The sequence below is a fragment of the Haliotis rufescens genome, unplaced genomic scaffold, assembly GCF_023055435.1.
Source record: "Haliotis rufescens isolate VD_foot unplaced genomic scaffold, xgHalRufe1.0.p SCAF_2, whole genome shotgun sequence".
Lineage (NCBI taxonomy): Eukaryota > Metazoa > Mollusca > Gastropoda > Lepetellida > Haliotidae > Haliotis > Haliotis rufescens.
In genome coordinates, this window is record NW_025963890.1 from 27966981 (window position 1) to 27984447 (window position 17467).

Below are 17467 nucleotides of genomic sequence, written 5' to 3' on the forward strand. Positions count from 1 at the left end.
TGTCCTTCCACAAGATGAAAAGGATCGTCAAAAGATTCTTATCGAAGCCAATACTTTTGAAATTGATGAAGGCATCCTATACAGATTCGTTCCACAAAGACAGAAAGGCCATGCGGACAAGTTCATTAAACAGCTGGCATTCCCAAGAACCCTCAGGAATCAAGTCCTGCAATCCTACCATGACTCAGAGTTTGGCGGTTGCCACTACGGGAAAGAAAGGACGCACAACACCATGAGACCAAAGTACTACTGGCCCAAAATGTACAGCAATATTGCTACTCATGTCCAGAAGTGTGAGGTATGTCAACAGACCAAGAGTCACTACCATGGCAAGAAGGCACAACTTCGTCCACTGCCTGTAGAAGAGGTCTTCACCCGATGGCACGTTGATATCCTCGGTCCCCTGCCAACAACACCAGACAAGTACAAGTACATTTTGGTCATCACAGATGCATCATCCAGATGGTGTGAAGCCTTTCCACTTCGAACCCAAGAAGCCAAAGAAGTAGCAGATGTTCTCATCAGAGAAATATTTTGTCGGTATGGTGCTCCAAGGACCTTAATTTCAGACAGAGTTCAGAACTTCATGTCCAAACTTATCAAAGCATTTTGTGAACTTTTGGCAATTAAATTTACACATACCGGCCCATACCATCCTCATACAAACAGCTGTATAGAAAGGCTAAATTCTTACATCAATCAATCAATCACTAAGAGCCTATTGTAACAAGTCTCAAAATGATTGGCCCCGTTTTATTCCTGGCATCATGATGGCCTATCGGATGGCCCCAAATTCATCAACACAAAAATACCCGTACATTATGCTTTTTGGCCGAGAAATGAGAGCTCCACAAGATGTAGCATTAATTCCAAAAGAAAATTTAGGCCACAATAACAAGAGTTATCTGTCACATTTGCTTGAGGAGCTGGAAATCACTAGAACAATTGCAGCTGAAAACTCTGCGTGGGCTAAGGAGGTGTATTCAGAACAATATAATCGAAAGGCTAAAGAACCAGAATTCACCCCAGGTCAAAGAGTTTGGTTTTACTGTCAAAAAGTTGAAAAAGGCTTTTCCAACAAATTAACCAAAAAGTGGTATGGTAGCTATTATATCATCCATACAGGTCCAAATTATACCTACAAACTACGCCGAAGTTCAAACGACAAAATACACAAACCACTGGTCCATGCCAACCGTCTGAAGCCATATTTTGATCCTGCTGATCGTCCACAGTATCCTCCAGAACCATACCTAAATGACACCAGTAACATAGATTCGGGAGTCATGGATGACAATGAGGAACCAGTCAATGATACTCTGCTTGACAGCAACAATTCCCCATCAACAAGTTCAACTTACCAAACAATTGATCAATCACCTCCACGAAAGAAAGGTAACAAGGACAATTCAAAAACTAAGGCAGGCACTTCCAGCAACAAGAATTCAAAACAAAAGACCCCAACAAAGAAGAAAAACCCTGCTCCAAATACAACAGCAAAACCTGCAGGTTCAAGTACGACAACTACCAAGGAAAATCATGACACACCAGGTCCTAGTCCTCCAACCAAGGCGGATGAAAAGGTAAACAAGGGGAAAAGAGGAGTAAATAGTAAGCATCACCAGCCCAAATCCAGAAAACAACTTGACAACAGCCAGGTACAACCTCCAAGTCAGAGTCCAACATCAGGTAGTCAAACCAAAGATATCCCTCAGGTTTTCAATCCAGAGGACATCCACTCAATTGTAAGTTCCAAGAGAGCAAATAGCAAAATCTACTACAGAGTAAAATGAAAGGATCCAGAAAGAGGAAACACATGGGAGTATGGCAGCAGCATTCGAGACTCCATTTGGAGAGAATTTCACCTCAAAAGAAGAATGTCAGGAAAACGACAAAAACGTCCACTGAAGAATCATAAGTTGTTTTACCAAAAGGAATCAGCACAAGACAATACATCAGTCAATGATCTGTCAGGGAATGTCGAGCAAGAAAACACTAAACCATGCACAGAATTAGATGTCAAACCAAATCCGTTTATTCCAAAACACCTACGAGAAGTAGAGGGTCATTTAATAAAGAGAGTTATGGGCATTGAAATTATTCAAGGAGACTGCTACGTTAAGATCTCACATACCCACAACAAAAATAAACTAGTAGATCTCAAAGTGTGTTCAAGAACAGAATCAGACCACATGCCTCTGATCTGTACTATATCTCACATGTTTGATAATGTGATTACTAATACTGACCATATAACAACAGTATCACCCATTCCTAGATATAAATTAACCGATCAACATGCTCTGAAATATAAACAATTACTACAGTCTTCTGATATATTTGAAGAATTTTACACAGCTTTACAAACAGATGTAAATACTGCAGTCAAGACTTTGGGAGATATACTGATCCACATTGCTTGTTCTTCTGGAGGTTTTTGTACACTATTCAACAATAAATCCAGAAATCAACCAATTTGGTTTGACCATGAATGTACTCAACTGAAAAAGGAAAAATATAGGTATCTTAATTTATTTAAGCAGTTCAAATGTAATGAAAATTTGCAAAAATATGTTGCAGCCAAAAGAAAATTCAAAATATGCTGTGGTCAGAAAAAGAAACAATTTGATGGTAAAATAGTTGAAGATTTGAAAGATGCTGCAAAACATGGTAATTGTAAAACATTTTGGAACACCCTTAAACGGGTTTTATGTAGGAAACACTCTAAATGTGCAATATCTCCTGATGCTCTTCAGTTATATTTTAAAGATTTGTTAAACTCTAACAAAACAGAAGTGAATGAAGATTTTAATGTACTTGTAAATGAATTCATTGACAGTCACTCTTGTGATAATTGTGATAGCTTACCCATTACAGATGAGTTGTTATCAGATATTATTACTGATGAAGAAGTAGCTGAAGCTTTAAAAAGATTAAAACTCGGGAAATCTCCTGGTGAAGATGGAATCCCTCCAGAATTTTTTAAACTTTCAGAAACAATTCTTATTAAATACTTGAGACCTTTATTTAATAAAATATTAGATACCGGTATATTCCCCGAAGCATGGAACATTGGACTTATAATACCTATACATAAATCTGGTGTTACCTCTGACCCCAACAATTATAGAGGAATATCCCTGCTAAATGCAACTGGGAAATTATTCACGTCAATACTTGAAAAAAGACTACGATCATGGATGGATATAAACGATTTAATACATGAAGCACAAGCTGGATTCAGATCCAACTATTCAGTAACAGACAACATTTTCACACTCCAGGCTCTTTGTACTAAATATTTATCAAAGCGAGGGGGGCGATTTTATTGTGCTTTCATTGATTTCAAGAAAGCCTTTGACTTTGTGGAAAGGAAAAAATTATTATATATGCTCTTACAAAAAGGTTGCCATGGCAAGTTGTATAATGTCTTAGCTAGTATGTATTCTGCTGTTAAGGCTTGTGTAAAAACAGACAAAGGCAGAACAGATTTGTTTACAACTAGCTCCGGTGTAAGACAAGGCTGTATCTTAAGCCCGCTTCTGTTTATCTTCTTTATTAATGAGCTTGTAACTGACATTTATAAAACGTGCTGTCATGGTGTGTTTGTTTCAGAAAGTATTGAAGATATTATGCTACTACTTTTTGCCGACGATGTGACTATGTTCTCATATACAGTTATTGGTCTACAAAGACAATTAGATATCTTAAGAAAATTTTGCATTACCTGGGGCCTAAGTGTGAATCTTGATAAAACAAAAACAATTGTTTTCCGAAACGGTGGCATTATACGAAAAAATGAAAAATGGTTCTATGGTTCTATAAATGTAAAACTCGTCACTTACTACAAGTATCTTGGAGTATTTTTCTCCTCAAGGCTAATCTGGTCAATGGCCTGTAAAAGCCTAGCATCACAGGCTTCTAAAGCCACTAGAGCCATTTATCATGTTTTCAAAAGAAATAGCTATATAACATTCGAAACAGCTTGTACAATGTTTGATTGTAAGATTGCTCCTATATTACTTTATGGGGCTGAAATCTGGGGGGCAAAATATTATGAATGTATAGAAAAAGTACATACGTCCTATTTTAAAAATTATCTTTGTATCGGAAAATATGCCTCTAATAAAGCTATTCCTGGTGAAACTGGACGATTAAATATGTTCGTGTTTAGCAAAATAAGGGTACTTAAATACTGGTTTAGATTGCTACGTATGAATCAATGTCGATATCCAAAACAATGTTACAATCTACTTAAACAGTTAGATGATAATGATAAACACACCTGGGTGTCAGATGTAAGATATATTTTGTTTTCTTCAGGCTTTTCATTTGTATGGATCTCTCAACATATTGGCGATGAAAATCTCTTTTTGCTAAAAATAAAACAAAGGCTGAGTGATATGTATTCTCAAGAGTGGCATGACTCTATTTCTTCATCAAAATATCTGTCACATTATGCAAATTTGAAATCACTTTTACAGCCAGAATTTTACATCAGTAATCTCACGAATAAATCACTCAGGAGAGCATATTGTAAATTCAGAATATCGCTACACGGTTTTAAGATTAACATGCTACGAAAGTCAAAACATACAAATGAAGACTTGAGTTGATATCTATGTACCCACTATACAGGGAGGCAATTAGAGGATGAATTTCATGTTTTGTTTATATGTTCAAAATATTCTTCTGTCAGAAACCACTATTTGCCTTGGTTATCCAAAGTCCATCATGATAATCATGATAATCATGTATTTAATGTGAAATAAGACTACTTGTATTTATTTTCCTGACATCACGTGACGCAGCAATTATTGTAATTGTAATTGTACTCTAGGCCACATGGCCCAAAATACTGAATAAAGAATCTTGAACAAAAATAACCATGATTACCATGCACACTCTTTTGAAAGTGTTCCTCATACAGCTTTGTCTTGATGACAGCTGGAAGGATCTCTCCCAGTGGTTCTATTAGCCTGAAGATTATCATCCATATAATCCGTCTCAACTATCTATAAATCCAAAAGGGTTATTTTTCCACATAAAGACTATGGAGACATCAACACCTTTTACTATCGTGCTACAAACATGTCCCATAGACCCAGTATCCCATACCAGGATCAACTCCCTAAATACCGCAAAATGAACATATTCTTACACAAAATATAAAATCTCCTGAATAAACGGTGCAAATCACTAAACAGCTATTTGCTGTATCTTGTTATGTTTATTTGTGTCCAGTCTTTTCACTTGGGGTTATCTAATCTCACCAGTTGTGAAGAAATAGCATCAGCCTGATCATCTGAGTTTTTTTTATCACAACAAATTTTGAGCATTTACCTGATCAACCAATCTCAAGCGAAGTGAAATGAACCGAACCCAACCAAAGCGAACTATAGCGCAAATCAAAATGAACCGAACTGAACAGAAGTGAAACATAACGAGAATCGAAACGAACCAAACTGAAGCGACCCATACTGTGAAACGTAACAAACCGCACCAAATGAACCGAAGCGAGACATTCCAAATTTAAACAACAAAATCAAAATGAACCGAGTCAAATTGAAATGAACCACACCGTACCGTACTGAAACAAACCAAAAAGTAACAAAAGCCACTAACAAATAATTCTAAAAAGGATATACATGTGTTCTAACACCTAACACTATACTTTTTGTATACCTTATTAGTGTAATAATCAATGCACTTTTTATATGCACATGCACAGATATATATATATATACATACACAAAAATGAGGTAAATGTTCACTTGGTGTACATGTAATATATAATAAAATAATAAAGTCCACGTTAGTCCATCATCTTCTTTATATCAGTTTCAGTTTATATATATGTGTATATGATGTATCTAATAATTGTATAACAAATTGGAGCTTATTATCATGATTATGATCCAGGATATACACAGTGTAATTTGCCGCCCATACATTTTTCCCTGGTAATGACACAATTTTGTAATAATTATGTACTGATTTTTACATCATAATTACCATATTTGTTTTCTAAATATTACATACACACTGAGGAAGTATGAATTTTGTTTATATATGATATATTATTTTGAACATGCTAACTCTCTTTTCTTTATGTTTCATATAAATCTCTATAACAGATAATGGACACAGCCAACTAAGTCTCAAACCAGGATGTGGAACTATCTCAAGGCCTCCTACATCACCACCAGTACAGAGAGCCAACACCAGCCAGATTCCACATCCAGATTCCCTGATGACAGCCGAACTTTAAATTTATGTTTTTGTATACTAAAGAGGTTCTAAAATATTTGTTATTTACTATATACTTATACTTATTTAATATAATACATTGTCCATCTAAGCCATAAATATCAGGTAAAATGCATATACAAAATATCAGTAGTTTCAGTCATATCTTTTTAGATAGATGCTAGTCTAAGGTAACGAGAACACATTTCCTATACTATTCAATAAGACAAAAGTTATGTCTACATAGATGAATAGATTAAAAGCTTTTAGATAAATACTAGCCTTAGGTATCAAGATCCCATCTCCCAGACATAATATCCAATAAGACAAAAGATATGTCTACATAGTCTTATAGATTGTCTTGAACTTTTTTATTTAAGTAAATCTGTCATCACCTGTATTAGAATAACATTCAGCAATTACTTCAATTTAGACTGATTTAGGATTAGCCCCCATACAAGCTTGTCTATAGTGACACCATAATCTATTTCAAAGCACCCAGTAAATATGTCAACAAGATTAGTGCCAGTCCAACAGGATTAACAGGATTAAGTATTCCCTTCTGTCTAGCCATTCATTAACCATAAGGCACACCCCATCGTGTATCAACCAATCATATTCCTTTTTATTGTTCTAAGTTTTGTTAAATACACACAGAAGCAAAATGTTAAGCAGAAGGGGTTTGACGGTCATACCAAGCAGATCTCTCTCCCACAGCCTAGAGGGTTGTACCGACTCTCTGCGGCATGCACAGCTTTAGTTAAGATATTGTTCATTGTTAATTGTTCTTGTAAATAAAATTGAGATTAGTCTCCTGTGACTCTGACTCTTTGCTGACTAATTCCCCCAAGAAAACCAGCATGCCATTTGGAAGGTTTTGTTCCTCAGAACAGAACCATAATACAACCAAGGACTTGTCTGAGCTGTTAATGTGTCAGTTTGATATTGATTCCATAGATGCACCATCCAAATATGGTTGGTGTCTAAAATGTCTGTCAACTTCGTTTTGCACCATTCCTGTTTGCAGCATACCCATGGCGTGTAGATGTTGATTTTCAGCAAGCTATGGCATTGCATAAGTGCTATTTTTGGTTAAACAAAAGTGATTTGATGAGCGCATGATAGATAAACAACCATTGTGTGCTGTTTACAGTAAGAAAACACATGTGTGAGTATCATGCTCTCCCAACAAACATGCAAACATCCAAACTGTGCACCATTCACGAAATTGCATTTGCAAATTGTTAATCACAACTTTGATGGCTTCATGAATATTTATTGAAGTTCATATGAAGCACAGTTACTTTCTTTCCACTAGTATATTGTCAATACTTCAAAATATAAGCGACAACAATAGTTCCATTTAATTAAGAATGACTGTAACATGCTTCATTTGTCCACTCCCTGAATATCAAATGGTCGGTTGTCACCACTGCTCTTCACTGAAGAAGAGACCCGTGAAGATCTGGGGTAGAATTGGTTTTCAGCAACCCATGCTTATCATAAAAGGCGACTATGCTTGTCGTAAAGGGTGACTAATGGGATCGGGTGGTAAGACTCGGTGACTAGGTTGATACATGTCATCGTATCCCAATTGCGTGGATCGATGCTCGTTACATCAATCACTGGATTGTCTGTTCCAGACTCAATTATTTACAGATGGCCGTCATATAGCTGCAATATTGCTGTGTGCGGCGTTAAACAACAAACAAACAAACAAACAAACAAATCACTGAAGAAGTGTCCATATGTGATTTCTAGCCAGTCCACAAAAAGATGAGTTACTTTTAGAGCAGGAAACGAGACCAGAAAGTGATGATCATTTTGCCCCAGGAAGAGGTATAGTCATATTATATATCAAATGAAAGCTTGAAACATATGGATTACAAAAATACATGTCGTAATAAAAACGATGTGGACAGTTTTTTTATATCAGGCATTTGAATGTAGGTAAATTTCAGTCAATTTTCTATGCTATTCCGAATATAAATGACGGCAATACATACTTCATTGCTTATAAATTATTTCATAGCGAGTCATTATGATTTGATGGCCACAGAATCTTTACAAATATAGATTCTGAAGAACAACTTGTACAGTAAGTCATCCAAATAGGTATTGTACTTATATTGTACTTAAGTATCAGTGTAAGCCTGTGCGAAGACAGTTAAAAGTTAATAATTCCTTGTTAACTACTAACATGGCTTTATCCATGTAGCTATAGCTACTACCCTTTATGGTATGTTATATTGTTAGACAATTTCTCGCAGTATAAACAATGACTTTAACAGTTTCAACGAGACACCTTCACAGCGTTCACACAATCCATCAGCATTGCTTGTGCATTTCTCCTGAGCCCCACAAGAACATAATTCAACGCATGTCAAATTATTTTGTCTGCATGTGCATCTGGTGTGACAGATACCACGTACACAGTGGCACACAAGGCTCTCAAGCAGCTCTGATGCAGATTGCCCTTCAAAGAAGTACAAGCGACATGTTCACAGTTCTTATCCACCCAAAGTCTAAAAGACTTCCAAAGTCAGGCAGTGCTTCATGTGACTTCATCCAAATTTGTGTTTGCCACATCTCACATTTTCATGCTTTCTTTGGGGTCATACAAATGTGCAGTAAGGCGTCTTGCAGTATTAGCAGCAGGTGTGATTTCATTCCCATCTAGGTGGTGCATCTCTGAATTGACGTCAGGGTTCGCCTTCAAAGCATTGTACACAGTTTTCTTCCCAATTCTGTAGAAGGCTGAAGTAGAGTCACACCCAGTAAGAGCATGTACTGCTGGCAGAGCTTTGCAAAAGCTGAGCTGGACCTGTCTGCATATATCATGAATGGGGATCAACCTTCGTCTGTCTGTACTTCTTGATGCCATACCACCCTCAATCCAGAGCTCACAAACGTTGGTGAGGCTTGAAAAGTAATGTATGCACAGAACGAGGACATCTGTGTCTGGTGAACGAATTACAATCCTCCCTTGTACCATGTTTTGTTCAAACTGCTTGTCAGCATATACAGATTGCAGGATCATTCGCGTGCCCGCTTCCTCATGGCTGCTTTCCAATTCAGCAATTATGTTAGTTCCTTCTGAAGTTACACATTTGGCAACTACTCCATTTTGATATCCATCTACCAGATACACAGACTGGGATTCATCGAGATGAGGTGGCATTTGTGTTTCCATTGTAGTGCTGATGTAGTTTATCAAAGACGTCTTGTTTGTGCCAACATTCAGAAACTTTGACCAGGGAGGAATCATTCTTCCGCCTATCACCTGGTATTCTCAGCGACTGTCATGTTTTGACTCTCGTCTGAATCGTTCTGCTGATTTTGTTGAATCTTTGACGTCATATCTGTCGAAGACATCAAAAAGTATATCTGCCTTTTGGAAGCCTTTCCTCAACTGACTCCAATACCGGTAGCTCAGTGTTTCAAATGTATCGCCTGTGTGTGGTTTCATTGACTGTATCACGGCCATTCCATCTGAGATATATACAGAAGACTGCTTGTCAAATACAGGAAGATCAGTATAGGTAGGCAACATCTAATTATTATACCCCCGACAAAATGTCGGGGGTATATAGTTATACCAAGATTCCGTCCATCTGTCCATCTTTCTGTCCGTCCGTCCGAAAAACTTTGTCCGTCCGATTTCTCTTGAACTATTCAGGGGATTCATCTCAAACTTATTACATATAATCAGTGTCATATGGAGGGGTGCAGTCAAAAGAAAAAAAATGTTTTTATTAATTTTCCATTTTTTTATGAATTTTTCAAACCCTAAGGCTAAGCCTATCCTAGCTATTTAATTTGTAACTACTGACACACTAGGCGGGTCGGGGGTATTAGAGAGCCATGTTCACTTTTGCACTTGTTCCTCCTCTAGTTTCTGAGTCAGATCTGATTTAGCTGTTTTTCGCTTGGTCCCATCGATGTTGAAGAGAGAAGTTGGAAGTGGTCCAATAGGATGTGACATAACACTCTCAAGAGATACATCATCCCTGCTCTCAGTAAGGATCAATGCTCTTCTGAAAACTACTTCTGGTTTCATCTGCAACACCTTGGTTGTTCCATCTGTAGTTTTAATTTTACTTCCCTTTTGAAGGTCAGAGAAAGTTTTCAGTTTCGATCTTGGAATGGGGCTGAAGAATGATTTGCCACCTTCATACGAAAGACTGTTGCTCATAAATGACACCATCTGACGATGTCCTGTCGCAGCAATGTTTGTAAGTGATTCTTCTATGTCTTTAGGAGCATGGACACCAGCAGATATGTTGATTAGGACATCAGGATGGCTCTCTACATCAAATGGGTTTGTCATGTTGTTTGTCAGATGTGTGTACATTCTTGCAACATCTTGTTCATCACGTGCAGTAGTTGAGTATGTGCGCTGCGTGGATTGCAGCAGCCAGAATTATGGAACTGCTGAGTAACATGTTTGGTGACCCCTTGTCAGCAATCCTCGTTTTAAATTACTCACTTTTGTAGTTGCTGTTGTTTGAGGACTGATTTGTTATGAGTTCATTATATCTTGCTGTGATTTTTGCCATTGAGAGAGCTTTTCCTTCTGTGAAAAGATCGATTTCTATCTCCTCCACTAGTTTTGCAAATGCCTCATCATACACAGATTTCTCAGAAATCGTGTCATCATCGTCATTGTCATTCATATGTTGTACTTGATTGGCTGCTCTCAGAAATCGTTTCATACAAGTCTCATGATATAAACCTTCTTTGGCAATTAAATCTTCACCTTTTATCCTCCCAATTACATCCATGTCCCCCACTGCTATTGCTGCTGCATTTAGGTCACCAGCTCGTTCAAAAGACTGAATTGTGTGTAGTTTGTTGTTACCACGATATTTTTTGAAGCCACAGATTAAACAAGATGACCACTTTATTGATTTGACAGATCTAGTGGACTGCGCGTTTGTACTTACAGTGGCCTGAGAAACAGTTTTTGGGAGTATTGCCTGTGTTGCATATTTGACATTTTGCTTACTGGTATAGGATTTGAAACAAGATCTATGGTAGGATAATGTCAGTGAATCATCATGCTTGACGTTTATGATGCGACACAATACTTCATCTTGACGACTGTGTGGAGCTGAGACTACACTTTTTGCACCATGGATTGTTCCTAATGTGATGTCCCCGTCCTGTCGCCCACAAATCAGACACTGTTCGTGTACATCATTAAAAGAGAACTTGAGTTTTTTTCTTACTGGTGCCAGCTTAAGAGGGCTGGGGTCACTTGAATGGCCAGGTTTCATAATTAATCTGTAAATAAATCATAAGTCTGTGCTTGAGTTTTTCTTACAGAAAATATTCAACTTGCTTTCTTTGTGCTTTCTGCTATTAGAACGTTTAAACTGACAGATGCCTTTGTAATCATTATTAGCGAGGAGGAAAGCAGTATTAACCTTTGGCAGCGCGGCACGGTGTATGCCGTGTTTAGGCCTAATTCATACCACTAGCACTTTCGTTTTTGGTCTCATTAAATCAGAAAAAATATATATTACACAACGTTTGTCGTCATTACGATCATTTAGCCAAAATATTCAATTTATCCTACTATTTAATACAGATACACATGGCAAGTGGCACGCTGCTATCAATGAAATGTATGGGTCGGTGTTTCCCGAAGCATATTCACTGTATATTTTGATAAATCTTTATAATTTGTATTTTTAATCGCTACAATACTAACGTTAACTGTGTGATATATCTTGCATGAGCAGTATTTACCTCATTAATTATTTCCTGTGACCATTGTGCGTTTGTGTTTACGTTTAGTCACAACAAGGGAGATCACTCCCAGCTGAGGATGTATGGACAACTACTTTTATATATACAGACAAGTCAACGTTTTCCGAGGCATATTTTGTTCCAAATTACTAGATTAACGTCCATGTGAAATTCAATACGACAAATTTATTTTGATTCTACATACATTAAACATGACCAAAATGCATACGAAAGGTATACCTCTTTCAGGGGCATAGGGGTATGTTTCAATGGGAAATCCGGGAACGTTTGCTTGGCTATTTCTCATCAAAGACCTTTCGATAGAAAATGGTCAAACAAAGACCCTGAACAAGAACCCTGTGGCTGAATGATACATATAATAAGAACTGAGAGAGGATCTCCTTATGCTTGACCGCCACAGAGTCTGTGTCTTCCTTGACATTATCAGTGGCTGCAGCACAACTGAGCTGTCAAATTCATTCACAAGGATTATTTTTTCAAGAAATGCTGCTACAGCTGGATCAGCATAGCAATGAATAAATGCCACTAAATCAATTTAAATCTCATCCTTGACCACCAATAATGTACAAATCATCCATACAGTGAAATTTCAAAGGCCCCTCTTTATAAGGTGTTGCCTAAACCTAGTATTGATGTTGGCGATCCAGTGTATTTGTATATTGTAAAAAAGAAGTCTTAAGTTCACAGGTACCCGTCTTCAGAGCACCTCAAACTGAGCTAAAAGTATAAGTGTTATATGGGGACATCCCATTACAGGTCACATCCAAACGGAAACTTTGATTGACCAATGAAATGACTTACAAGTCATCATTAGCGAATCCAAAAGCAGCTTTACGGCACTAGTTTCAAACTGGTGACTTCCATTGACTACTGCAGACTACTCTTTGAAATATATTTTGACGTAATTTGTGCATCAAAATTTGAAAACCTATGGAATACCTATACTTCATTGACTTCCAGTTTCTCATACCAAAAAACACTCATTTCTATAAAAGATTATGGCTGAAGTAATAAAGGCACAATGTGCTCATTTTAGATGCCGGATGATTTGATTTTAAGTATTATAAACTGAAGCCTATCACTAAAGTTGATAATGTCACTCTCAATTGGTTTACCCAGGGTACAAAGTGCCCCGAGTGTGCCCTGAATTTTATTGTCATATCATTTTGTACCCAGACCATATCTAAGTCTACCCTTATTTGGGAAATCTCTCAATGGTCTCTGTTGTAAATGTGTCCACTATCAAATTACGGCATTCAACAACATGGCCGCTCCCGCTATAATTCCCCAAGAATAATTTGTATATTTAAACAGTATACAAACGTATTCTGAGCCGATTTCATTAGAAAAGGACTTGAGAATCCAACACTGACTTTGTGAAAATAGTTATTTCCCCTACAGCCGTAAAGTGGCTTGATGTTGTAAACATCTTGTCCTGCTAAATGAGAACAATTTATTGGGTACACATAGGTATATGTGGGTAACAAACAATATAACAACAACAATCTGGGTACAACTCATACATTTATTGTACCAAGGGTACTTTTTGATGTTAAACTGATCGAGTGTGACTCTTTCTGTATGGCTATGTTATATGATTATAAAGGGATATTCTTTGAAGTTTCATCTGAACATACAACATTTTGTCTGTAAATTATTCTTCATATTCATTCTGCCTTCCAGTGGTATATTATCATCTTTACTTCTTCACGTGCTGGACTCACTGGTTGTCATCTACAACCAATCAAATTGGCCTAGCCTGAGGGAATATACACATTAAGTTGTAAACAATCATGCATTGTAACCTTTCATTTCAAAAGTTTCAGCAAACCAAATGTATTTTTCCCTCAAGACTTTTTTTTTGGAGTGAAGCTATTGTCATTGTGCATAGTGCACAAGATCAATTTTACTTGTACATTGTCCATGTTAACATGACCTCCAGTGGTAGTTCTTTGGCACATGTGCAGATTTTTTAAAACACTTTTGTTTTGTTTAACTTTTTATCACTGACATTGACAAATTATTTGAAGAAATGTCATTGCTATTAGCAAGCAAACAATTGTTACATCAATAATTGATTGAAATAAGTGAGCTACAGACCCGTTACTTCAACCTTTTTTTGCTTTCAGCATTTATGTCCATCTCTCTGCTGTGTCTGACATCTCTTGTAAGAGTATCAACTCTAAATCCAGGAAGAATTCCCCCATCAACTGCTGTATCTATCCACGGTAAATATTACTTTTCGTTCACCTGATGTGTAGTCAGTCAAATCAGTGAATATTAATCACATGAACACTTGGGTCAATACATCATATAACTGCAATGCAATTTGTTCAGTAAATGTTGTATCCCATGACAGGATCTGCTGTATTCTAGATTTGCCTGGATTTGATCAGTAGGTTTCTCTGTACCCCATTTATTCTCATGGTTTCATGAGTGTGGTAAATCATCAATTTGGGCTTTCTTCCCTCAATACATTCTTGCCTACAATGCTTTGCTTACCCATCCAGGCTCAACATGTTTTCCCACTTGCTTTGTCCATGGCGGCCATGTGGCCATTGTCTATTTGTAATACATGTCGTTCTGTTAAAAGTCAGTTAGAACATGGGGGTTGATGGGTTATTGTATAGGAAATTCATACATTTCTAATTTGTCTGTGACAATTCATTATATATATAACATGTATTTTACACATTCCCATTAAGTTGTTTGTTGTTCAGTTATATTTTTATCAAAAACCCTAAATCAATAAAATGTGTTACAAAATTTGTCACATTAAAGAAAGGGAGACCCTAATAGTCTCCCTTGCTTTTTCCATGGGGTTCCAACAGTCTTTATGAACTCTGTAGGTAACCACATACGAGGCAAAAACAATAGTGAAACATGGAAATAGAGCTAGTGACTGAATATTACATTCAAAATGTATTTCGTTTAAGCGCTACAAGCCATTAGTGGACTCTAGCCAGCAGTGTACAAAGTGTTTGGGCGTCCTGCAGTAATCTGGAATGATGTTCCCACTTTACAGGCTTATTGCAAGCTCTGTTCTCAGCCTAGGAACTCATGGCGACCCAGGGTAGAATGTTGTGCCCAGCACCCAATTGCTATTCCTAAAGCCGTGATCAGACATTATTTTCACCCCCCTATCTGTATCCATGACATGCATCCCTATTTACGTTCTTCTTTTCTGTACTTTTTTCTACATGTATCCACACGTGACCCATGTTGCAAAGGGAATTCTATTAGGTTCACATTATAATGTGACAGCAGGGTCTATTGCATCCACAGGTCCGTATCCACCAAACTTGGTCTGGGATAAAAACAAAACAAATGGATATGGGACACATATCCAAAAGATACAGATATCTGGTGTAGATGCCCCAGTGTATTTTCCACAAAAGTGGATAAAGGAACAAAAATATAGATAGGTGTAAATGGCCCAGTACAGGTGACTAGTTTGGGAACCTGTGGGGATTCAGTGTCAGAGTTTGTAACTCAGTAATATTCCAGCTATATGAAAGTGGTCGACTATGCTTGTCGTTAAAGGCGACTAACAGGATCGGGTGGTCAGGCTCGCTGACTTGGTTGATGCATGTCATCGATCCCAATAGCGTGGATCGATGCTCATGATATCAATCACTTTATTGTCTGGTCCAGACTCAATTATTTACAGACCGCCGTCATATAAGTGGAATATTGCTGAGTGCGGAGTTAAACAACAAACCAACCAACCAACCAACCTTTTACGGCAAGCATAGGTTGCTGAAAACCTATTCTACCCCGGATCTTCAGTGTTAGAACCCATGCTGGTTGTAAATGGAAATGTATTGGATCTGGTGGTCAGAATCAGTGCCTTGGTTGGTGGTGTGTCAGCATATCATGACAGCATGGATTGTTGCTTATAATATCAATCACTTGATTGGAATATTGCTTAGCATTACGTTAAATAACAAACACCTAACAATGTCACTCACTTTATTTGAGTAGCTAAATATAATAATGTAATTTTAGCATTAACTTCACATCTAGAACACAATAGTCCTATTCTCCGGGTAGAGAAGATGCTCAAGGATGCAAGGGGAAACAATGACTCTGAAATCATTATTATTTTCTCTTGTGCCAATAAGACCAGAAATGTTTTTCTAAAGGCTCCAAAGTTCAAAGTTTAGAATGTAAGTATTGGTTAGTTCATGACAAACTGGTGTCTACTTGTTGAAATAGTTTGTGTCTGGGGGGGAGCACCAAGGACTCTAACTAACAATTTCAATGATTAGACACCATAGTTCGAGTGGATTAACCTACATAAAACATGGCCAACATTAAAAGAATCCTTGCACTCGAAATGTCAAAGCAACTGTGTTCTGATTACCATATTTTAAAAGATATTCAAGAACTCGATGCACTGTGTGATGTGGCCTTGTGTGAGTTTGCCCTGTGTGGTGTGGCCCTGTGTGTGTCAACCCTGTGTGATGCGGCCCTGTGTGGTGTGGCCCTGTATGTTTCAACCCTGTGTGTGTCAACCCCGTGTGTATCAACCCTGTGTGTATCAACCCTGTGTGAGTCAGCCCTGTGTGATGCGGCCCTGTGTGATGCACTTGGGGTAACTGTTAGTTGTAATTTCCCAAAGTTTCTTCCATGTCACCATGGCAGAAGAATATATTCATAAGCCTTTGATTTGCAAATCCCGCTGCCGACAAACATTTAAAAAAAATTTGTTTTATCATCAAGGGATATGAAAGGGAAAAAAGTTTTATCATCACTTGGTGGTGTTTGTCGGACTATTAATGCCCTGTCAAAGACAAAGGAGCCATCTTTTAAGTTCATTCAGTTTCTGTGACTCTTGAATTACTTTTCTGGACGCTCTATTTCAGATTTTACCTTTACATAACTATCAAAATTCCAGTGTGTGTAATATTATTGTGCGTAGGTATGGTGTCAACATTGAGGCATGATCAGAAGTGTGGGGTCCCATATGTCATTCCTCATCCTGTCAGTCCTGAATGCCCAAATATTACATGTGGCATGGACTCTAGATGTGATCTGTGTAAAGATGTCCTTGCACACGTGGTAAAATCTTGGGCTAAGGGGAAAAGCTAGGTACACCAGGTGAGAAGAAGTTTGCAAAGCCGACATTACTCCATCCCCGAAGGATAGCAATGTTTTTCTCATTGTGATTCCAGTTTCTTAGCTTCCAGTGCCTCATTAGATATGAAATATATGATCCTGAACCAGCAGGTTCCTGAGGCAGAAGACGTGGCTCCCAACAAATTTTTCCAGCTTGGCCCCTACAGCATTTCCAATCCATGTCTCTAATTTAATGGAATTTCCGGGTCAAACTGTAACTCTGTCTTTTCCAACAAAAATTCAATTTTCCCCAAAACTTGTTGTTCTGGACTTCAACTATTCCAACAGGGATTTTGCAACAGAATCAAGAAGTGTTGCAGAT

At 37.6% G+C, this 17467-nt stretch overlaps 1 protein-coding gene across 7 annotated transcripts in view; it reads left to right on the plus strand.

Moving 5' to 3' along the window:
• The window catches only part of LOC124110922 (palmitoyltransferase ZDHHC21-like), a 308157-nt gene that overhangs the window by 60030 nt on the left and 230660 nt on the right, over positions 1–17467 (plus strand). For all 7 annotated transcript variants that reach the window (XM_046470401.2, XM_046470402.1, XM_048399806.1 and 4 more), the window contains one exon: positions 14154–14252. In XM_046470401.2, coding sequence (XP_046326357.2) covers positions 14154–14252 — 99 coding nt within the window. The remainder of the gene's footprint in view (positions 1–14153; positions 14253–17467) is intronic.